Source organism: Mus pahari, chromosome 5, assembly GCF_900095145.1.
Source record: "Mus pahari chromosome 5, PAHARI_EIJ_v1.1, whole genome shotgun sequence".
Classification (NCBI taxonomy): Eukaryota; Metazoa; Chordata; class Mammalia; order Rodentia; family Muridae; genus Mus; species Mus pahari.
In genome coordinates, this window is record NC_034594.1 from 109843263 (window position 1) to 109852461 (window position 9199).

The 9199-nt window shown below is 54.3% G+C and overlaps 1 protein-coding gene across 4 annotated transcripts in view; it reads right to left on the minus strand.

Moving 5' to 3' along the window:
• Nav1 (neuron navigator 1) overlaps positions 1-9199 on the minus strand; it is a 255032-nt gene that overhangs the window by 145306 nt on the left and 100527 nt on the right. For 3 of the 4 annotated variants that reach the window (XM_029538187.1, XM_029538186.1, XM_021198974.2), the window contains exon 4: positions 7233-8042. The exons of the other annotated variant lie outside the window; for it this stretch is intronic. In XM_029538187.1, coding sequence (XP_029394047.1) covers positions 7233-8042 — 810 coding nt within the window. The remainder of the gene's footprint in view (positions 1-7232; positions 8043-9199) is intronic. 4 annotated transcript variants of the gene reach the window in all.

The following is a 9199-nucleotide window of genomic DNA, read 5'->3' on the forward strand; positions in this document are numbered from 1 at the left end:
AAAGAAAGAAAGAAAGAAAGAAGAAAGGAAGGAAGGAAGGAAGGAAGGAAGGAAGGAAGGAAGGAAGGAAGGAAGGAAGGAAGAAAGAAAGAAACTGGGGGAAGAACTGGGGATATAGGAAGCAGTACATCCTAGAGATTAAATTCAAATTCTGGCTCTGCTACTCATTTGCTTTCCTGGCTTCCGGTGGCTTTCCTACTTTTTTTTTTTAGGTCTCAATTTCTTCATTTGTAAGTCCCAAGAAATAATGACACATATGCCACAGAAGCCATGCCGTCGCACAATCAGTAAATATTACACATAGGTATTGCATTCTCGAACTGTCCTTTTCCTTCTCCCTGGGAAGAATCCAGTAGCAGGGCTCCTAAAAAGTGCCTCCCCGGCATAGAGACTTTGGAATTCTAGGCTCCATGGCACCTTGGGGACTCTGTAGAGAGAAGGCGGAGCCTCCTGTCTGGACGGCTGCCAGTTCTCCCCAAAGGGAAGGGCCTGTTTAGTGGGTCACCAAGGGCAAAGAAAGTCTGTGTCTTCAGAGGCTGAACTCTGTAAGTACTGGGTAACCAGTACTTAAAATGCTTGTCTGGGAAAGACGCCAGGCGTCTGAAGCCTGCAGTCTCTGCCTGGGGGTCTGTGTGGGGGAAGTTGCTCCTCCGTGGTCATGTTTCACACTCTTAAACTGGTCCAGCTCTTGTGTACATACATAGATGCACATGTAAATGCATTGTGTGCTGGGAACCAGAGTGTGCCGGTACCGACATGCCCTGATCCATGGGAACGCATGCTACCCGCTGCACACTCCAACATTCAACCTCACCCAAGTCTCAGGCATCTGCTCCGTGTGCCACACGACCCATCATGCCAATACCTGCAATGCGCTGGGTGTGTTTGTTCTTACTAGTCATCCTGAGGTCATAGTTTATATCGCCGCTGGCTCTCTACGAAAACATCTGGAACTCTTGACTCAAATCCCCTGCACCCAGCTCTACCCAACAGCAGGATGCCAATGGGATAATTCTCAGACAACTGTGCAGGGGACAGGCAGTGGGCGTGGCTGACCATACTGACCAAGGTGCTAGTTCTTGGTGCCCACAGCCCGAGTAGCAGCAGCAGCATCAGACACACTGGGCGAGACTGCAACCCAGAAATTAGAAGGCTCTGCAGGGAAACCACCCACTCCAATGGCCATGAAATGTATCATTGAGCTATCTAAAATAGATTCCAGGATGGCCCAGGCCAAGGCATGGCTCCTGCCGAGAGCGCCCGGTTGCCTTACAGAGGTCTGGATGGAATGGATTGAAGAACTGTGTATAAACACAAGATGTACAGTGGCGTTGACAGCAAGAGCCGGAAGCCTGCAGAACATCTATTATCCCTGCTTCCCCTACCCGGCTGTAGCACCAAGCTAGGCAGAGGAGCACAGAAGTCTAGCAGGTCCTAGACATCTACCCTCTTTTTTTTTTTTTTTTTTAACATCTCACATACCAGAGGTATAAGATCTGGGATGGACCCAACTGCGTTCCTGTCTCCACCTCTACTGAGAAGATAAGACATCATGCCAGTCTGTGCACTGATGTTTGCTGGCCAGAAGGAAGCAGAGGCTTGACTCCATTGAACCAAGTGGAACGGAACCAGGGAGGTTTGGGTGTCCAGCCTCCCCAGCTGCAGAATCAGCATCGTGCGGAGGTGTCTGACTTGATGGCAGGGATTCTAAGGGCTTCTGTTGGAGGTCACCTCCTCATTTAGGGTCGTCAGCTGGGTCTAGTGTGTGCCCTGGCTCTTCATGTGTAAGAGAGGGAAGGCTGTACGCTCCCTGGACATCAAACACATGTGGGTAATCCAACAGGGGGTGGGGGGAGGTCAGCCAGAGCAAATGAGAAACAGGTGACGTCCATTTCCTTCTGCTGGCTGGCTAGCACAGGGACTCCGGCAAAGGGAAAGAAAGGCTTGTCAGGACCGGCTTCTCTGGAACAAGGAAAAAAAAAAAAAACAAAACCTATAGCCAGGTGCTCTGAGTCCTACGGATCCTCAGCAGGGACTCATTTTAAGATGTAAATAGTATGCGGAGCCAGGGATGTGGTCCAGGTGGAAGAGAGGCACTGTCAGGCCTGGGAACCAGGTGCATATAGGTCAGACTCCCTCTCCACAACGTTGTTTTTTTTTTTTTTTTGGTTTTTCGAGACAGGGTTTCTCTGTGTAGCCCAGGCTGGCCTCGAACTCAGAAATCTGCCTGCCTCTGCCTCCCGAGTGCTGGATTAAAGGCATTCACCACCATGCCCTGTACAACGTTGTATTTTTTTTTTTAATGAAGAGAAAAAGACACAGGCAAGAAACATGAAAAGACAGGGTGAAGGGAGGAAAGATGAGATGAAGCTCAGACAGGGATCTAACTTGTGAGGTGCGGGCTCCCTTCATCTGAAAGGATCCAAAGAGCAAATGTACACCACGGAAGAGACTCTCAGAAGCCAGAATCTTTGTTCAACGGAAAGAAGGGGTGGGGGTGGGGGGGACCTTCCGACAGTGAACGCTTTCCAGGAAAATACGGTAGTGAGCCCTCTGTTACCAGGAGTGTGTAAACAGAACACCCACCTGCCTCTGATGCCACAGAGGGATTAATTTCAGCGTTTAGTGGGCGGCTCATCTAGACAATTCCCACTCTTTGGTTCTAAGAAATCCCAGGGAAGGCTGAGCAGGTTGTAGAGAGGAGGGCATCTTGCTGCAGTGTGGTGCAAAGGCAGCTGAGCAGCAGCAGGGGCAGCGGCGACGGCGGCAGCAGCAGCACGGTGCTGAACTGCAGCTGTGCACCTTGGAGACTCAAGCTCCAGGAAGCACCCTGCATCATTATGAGCCCTGGGGCTAGAGGCTGAAGAACTGGAAATGAATGTATTGGAGAGGGGCAAGACTGAGGGATAGCAGGGGAGGAGAAACTGGTTGGGCAGCTTGGGATGAGGGGCAGGCAGGGGCTGACTGTAGCCCCAGAAGCAGATTGGGCACAGGACAGAAGAAATAAAACAAGGATCGGGGAAACACCCGCCAGGGTTCCAGATGGCTTGGTCCCATTTAAGGTCTCCCGGCTTGGAGTCAGTCAATCGTAGGAAGAGTATCATCCTGGGTATGTTTTGGGGAGGAGCCATAGCAGCCCTGGGCACCCCTGCTCCTCAAACCTTCTCCCCAAGGTAGAGAGAGGGCCTAACCCTAAGATCTACTCAGCCAGCTCTTTCTCTCTGAGACACAGAACCCAGGTTGTCTTGTGAGGAGACCAGCTTCAGTCCCACCATCAGGAGCAGCGGAACGGGACTCCCTGTCCACCCTTTGGTGGAGACCCAAGCCTGGCCTTGGATGAAGCCATCCTGAAAGTGGCAGGGAAAGAAATGGTCTGCTCGGTGGAAGGCAGGAGCCCTAAGGTCCTGTGTCACCTCCTATTCCACAGGAGCACATTCACCAGCTGGCCCAGCATGCTGTCGCAAACCATCAACCTGTAATTCCAAAACTCCCCTCTAGCCAGATGCCACTACTCATTTGAAGGGCAGCGGCAGGAAAGGTTGCCCACACTCTTTCCAGGCCTCAGAGAGCTCCTGGAATCACACACACACACACACACACACACACACACACACACACCTGCCAGCTCAGGGCAAGTGATCTAGAGACACGTGTCCACTCCCTCCCAAGGCACAGGAGGAAGGATGTGAGAAGTGCTTGGGAAAAGAGGTCATCCCCACAGCACTCGATACAAGTCCAGAGTGCATTCTCTGAAGCAATCCTTTCCCAACCCTCCTCCCCAACACCCCAGTGCCTTAGAAATGGATAGCTTCCTGCCTTTTCTCCTTAATTGTATTTGGTCGGTGCTTCTGAGGGTAGAGAACTGTTGCCATGGAAACCCATCCGTGGATGCCAGACACCTTCTGTGAAGAAATGGGACTAGGAATGCCAAGACCCGGGTTCTTTCTCACCCTGACCTCGGGCCGTCTTAATCGTTTTACTCTGTTCCAGTCTTTCCTGGAAGGCTGAATATTTGGGAGGGGGGGGGAAGGGGGTGTCAACAAAATGACTGCTTTAATCTTCAGATAAAGAGCTGATGAGCCGAAGGAAGTATGACTTGGAGGTGTAACTGTAATTTTAACTTCTCTATGTTAATATAAGTGCTCTTTGATCCACCTAGGATGTTTACAAGGTCTAATCAATCCTTGCCTCTGCCCTTACAGGATGAGCCATGAGAGGGTCTCTTCCACTCATATATGGGGAAACGGAGCCCTAGAGGAGGAACCAGAACTTAGGACTTCTGGACAAAGGTTTGGGGAATATCACTTTCTGCTTTGCCCCAGAGCTAGCCTTCTGTCCTTCCTCCAGAATCAAAACTATCTCATGGACTATCAAGCTAGGGTACTAGAACTGGCCTATTTCCCCTGGGACTGGCCCCTAGCCTTCTATGCTTCCCACTGGCTCCGGGGGTGGGGGATGGGGGACCGTAGTTACTTGGCAGCTTTCAGGTTAGGGAAGGGACGGAGAGCCTGGTTAGATCATCTGGGCCTCAGCCAAAACGAAACGGGGAGGGGATGACCAGGTTGCAGTTCTTCCCCTTTATCCCAAAAAGGCTCCTACTTGAGGCTGTCCCAGGTCCCTGCCCTTGGCCTGCAGTCGGGTCTGAGATGGTACTGGGGGAATGTGCATACACTGATACTGGGCCTCAAGAGCGGGAGCGAAAACTTGACTTTGGTCATGGGGAAACATCATCAGCGCAGCCTCGTCCCCAGATGCTGCCCTGCTGCACACTAGGGACCTGTCCTGACCCTGGGCATACTTGCACAGGCCTTGGGATGCCAACTGGCTCCACCTTCTCCCTCACACCTCCTGGTCCTCTCTACCTCATCTGCACACAGGGAGAAGGCTTGGCCTAGAGTCATCAGCCGCCTCCTATCGTCTGACTCCAGACAGTGTATTCTGGGGCCCGATGCCACCACCATATCTTGGTCTTCTCATCTAGAGGCCACACGGAAACCTCTGCAGACTTCCCACCTCTCCCTTCCACCCGAGGGCAAAGCTCCACAGCTCTCCATGAGAACGGCTCTGCTGGCCCAGGACCAGTACACACACCTTCATCAGATCCCTCCACACCTGTGGGCCCTTCCTCCTCTTACATCTCCCACCAAAGAGCTGTAACTGAGGACTCAGGAACGAATGGATTCTTTGGTCGGCTCAGGCAGCAGGCTCTTGCCTTTGGCCCAGCATCTGACCAGTTAGAAAGGGAGGAGGTCCCTGGTCTGCCGATAGTATAGTATGTTAAGTGCTGGGGAAACAACAACTCAGCAGGAATAAGGGACCACAGCTCAACTTCTCTTCCTCTCCTGTCGCTAGCCAACTCTAGGACCATCTTTCAGAGTTTCTGTGGCGACCTTTCCTGAGAAGCAGCTAAGAGGCCTTTGAGGGGCAGTGTGGGAAATGCCTTGACGAGGGAGGGCTAGATTAACAAACCCACCCCAAAGAGAGGAAGTCCTGACCTTGAACATGGGGCTGTGCCCTCTACTCCAACAGCCGTCTTCCCCTGCCCAAAGCATATGAAGGCCCTTTCCCCTCAGCCCTTTCAGACTATGTGCATTCATTCCGAGATAGCCCCATGTCTCAAGGCCCAATTCCATGGTCACCTCCTTCGGTGAGGCCTAAGACAGGCCTCCCTTTGCAGTCCCTCTCTAGACCCCAGTCCAGTTTTCCTTCTCCACATAGCTCCCCTGGTGCCTGGTGCCTGGTTTTCCTTATTGTCTATCTGAGCCCACTGAATGGCGAGCTCCTGGAGGGCAGGATCTCTGAGAGGCTCAACAGGCAATAGGGTGGCACTTATGCCTGTCACTTCTACACACTCCACCCCATCCCTCCTTTCCACTCTCAAGTCGAATTTGGGGGGCAGCCTAAAGGCACAAGTCTGTTTTCCTCCCTTTGCTCTTGTCCAGTCTATGGACTGCCTCTGCGCCACGAGCCATCTGTGTCACCAGACCCTCACCACCCCACAGGCGGGGAGGTCTCAGGAAGTCTGCAGCAGGCTGAACAGGTTTCCTTCAGCATTCTCCAGGGGCCTTGGGCCAGCCCTAGTTTCTCTCACCATCAATCTGGTCACTTGGACCGCCACCCTCCTCTTGGCCCCGCCCTTTCACACGCTCACGACACGCCCCTTCCCAGCCCCCAGCAGAGCCGGTATCAGACTACAAGGTACCCAGGAAGATGGGGTCCCTGGGCTCTGACGCCTGAAGACCCACATTCACTGCAACAAGTCTGTGCACTTAAGGTGGCTAGCAGCCGATCTCCCGCAGCCCCTGTACTGCCGGTGCCGGCTACCAAAGCACAGCCGCCTCCTTAGGCACATCCTCCATGTATCCCTGTCTGAGGACAGGGACTCTACAGAAAGAAAACACGGTTCCCGGGCTGGCTCGGGATTCTTTCCTCGAACTGTTCAGGCTTGGAGAACAATGGAGCAGCTCTCTGGCTTCCTCCGCCGAGCAAGCTTTGTCTCTCCCTCCCCGCCAGCTTGGCTTTCATTAGCCAAGGGCAAAGGCTGCTCGGGAGTCTCCTTGCAAAAGCCCAGTCCTTTCCCTAAAACATTTAGGGGGATGGGGTGACTGCTTGGGGCTGGGGGGAACGGACGTGTATCCAGCTGCGCACAGCTGGCTGCCCGCCCGCCTCCCTGGCCCCAGACACTTCTTGTTGCCAGGTCCCCCACACCCGGGGAAATCCGACTCAAGCTCCCACCCGGGATTCACAGAGGAAGTGGAGCCTCAGCTCTGCTCCAAGGACCAACTAGCCCTCACATCTGCTTTGCCCACATCTTTGCTCTAGATCTGGGCTCCTACCGATGCTTCCCCAGCAATGCTGGATGCTGTGTTATCCAGCGCAGACCACTCCTCAGCTGGTGTTTCTACCAACCTCACCGTGGTTTGCCATATTAGGACTCTGGACTTGAAAATTCAAGAGAGCTAATGATTTCTGAGCCCCCAAGTCCCCAGTCCCCATTGTCCACCCTCATTTCCAACAGGCCACAGCAGAGCCCAGTTTCCCATCAGCGACATCTTTAAGACACACGTTAGCCAGACACAGCTGGAGGTAGGCCAGCTCTGCACATCTGGGCAGTAATGCCCCTCCTAACCTGGCCAGTGATCGGTACAGAGGGGAGAAAGGGGGAAAGCAAACCTCTCCCTGCTGGCCAGGAGAAAACCAGGGGCGGGGCGGGGCGGGGCGGCAAGACTTACCTAGCATCTGGCTGAAGAGTAGCTGTTCCAGGTCGCCCAGCACAGTAACCACAAGCTCCGGGTCCACCTTGAGGAAGGCCCGCTCCTCCTGGCCCTTGGCAGAGGGCACAGTCCCTGAGCCCTTTTGCGCCTTAGCCTTGCTGGAAAGCAGTTCATCATCCGATTTGCCATCATCGCTTACCGCTGCCTCAGGTGCCTTGCTGAGAGGCTTGACCTCCGCATAGGGTCCCCGAGGAATCCGGCTAGGTTTGCCTAGACTGGGCGCTAGTGGAGCCAGTGGAGTCTTGGCACCGCCGGTAGAGCCACCTTTGGGTTGGAAGAGCGAATGCTCAGACTTGGACAGCGTCTTGGACATCAGAGGAGTCTCGCGGCCCTTGGGCCCCAGTTTGCCCAAACCCTTGGGTGCTTTGGCCATATCATCACTCCACTCAGGCTCATACAGCTGCAGCTTTTTCTCGGAGTCCGTGAGAAACGAGAGGTTGGTGAGCGACTTCTGTTTGCGCAGGTTGGAGGTAGGCAGCCCGCCGGGGACACGACTGTCCACGCTGCCGGACTTGAAGACCTTCAGCTCCGCTGCACTGGCCTTGGCCATACTGCCACCGCCTCCTGCCGCCTTGGCGCGCTTGGGCAGCATGCCTCTGCCGTCCGCCGCGGCTGCCTTTCTGCTGGCTCCCCGAGGCTCGTCCGCGCCCTCGTCGCCGCCGCTGCCGCTGCCGCCGCTCAGCTCCACCTCGGGCTGCACGCTCTTGACGCTGCTGCCCAGCATTCTGCCTGCGAGGAGCGCATGGACGATCCGCGCGTCTGCAGGCACTGGGCGGGGGAGGGGGCGGGAGCGCCGGGAGAGGAGGGGGCGGAATGAGGGGGAGGACGGAAGAAACCGCGGAGGAAGGGGAGAGGAAGGGGAGGGAGTAAGGGGGCGAGCGGAGGGCGAAAGGGAAAGAAATGCGGAGAAGGAAGCCCGGGAAGAGGAAAAGGCAAGGAAATAACGGGTTGATGGGGTGGGGTCGAAGGAAAAGGGGCGGGGCGGGAAGAATATAAATTAAAAAAATTAAATCAGTCAAAGGAACGATGGAAGACCAGCGGCTCCATCGAAGCCGGGTAGTGCTGTGATGCTGGAATCTCGTCTCTGTCCCCCGGCTGGCCGATCCGTGCTGCGGGCTGCACACTCCCGGGCAGCGCCCTCTGTACACTCCTCCCTCTAGCTCGTGGAGAGGCTGCGGGCTGCAGCTCCCAGTGAGAAAGAGGGGAGGGGGAAGGCGGAGAGCAAACAGGAGGAGGGGTGGAGTGTGCGCAAGGGGAGGGAGGTAGGGGAGAGAGTGTGTCTATTTCTGGCTCGGGAGGGGGAGGTGTCTGTGAGCTGAGCCCCGGGGGCACAGAGAGAATCCCACCAGTTTTTCTCCTTGCTTTCTACAGAGAGATGGGGTAGAAGGTTCCCTGCTACATCTGGAAAAAAGCATGCGTGGAGAAGGGGAGACTTAGGGGTACAGGTAAAGGTACTGGGAAAGGGTGTCTTAGACCCAGGAGAAAGGGTGGCCTTGTAGGTCTTGGGTAGAAACTGGCAGAGCCTGAGGGACGCTCTCACAAGCCGTTTCCTTTGGTTTCCCTCAGAAATTCTTTACCTTTAGTTACCTTTAGTCTCTAAGGTATAGTTTGCCCTCCTAAGCCCAGAAAGTAAGGGACACAGGACAGGACAGGCTGCTTTAGACAAGGCCTAGGGTTGACAGGGACGGGAACTGAGTTGAAGAGGCTAACCCTTGGGAGCAGGAGTCTGAGTAGCCATTCCACTTGATCACATGACCTTGTCAAAGTCATTGAACCTATGTTGCTCTTACAATAGTTTTAATCCTAGCCTCCTAGGAAAAAGGGCTTTGGGACACTAAGGACACAGAGGAGAGTTAGCATAGGTCCCTTGGCAGAGCTGCAGAACCAATTTTTTTTTTTTTTTTTTTTTTTTTTTTTTTTTTTTT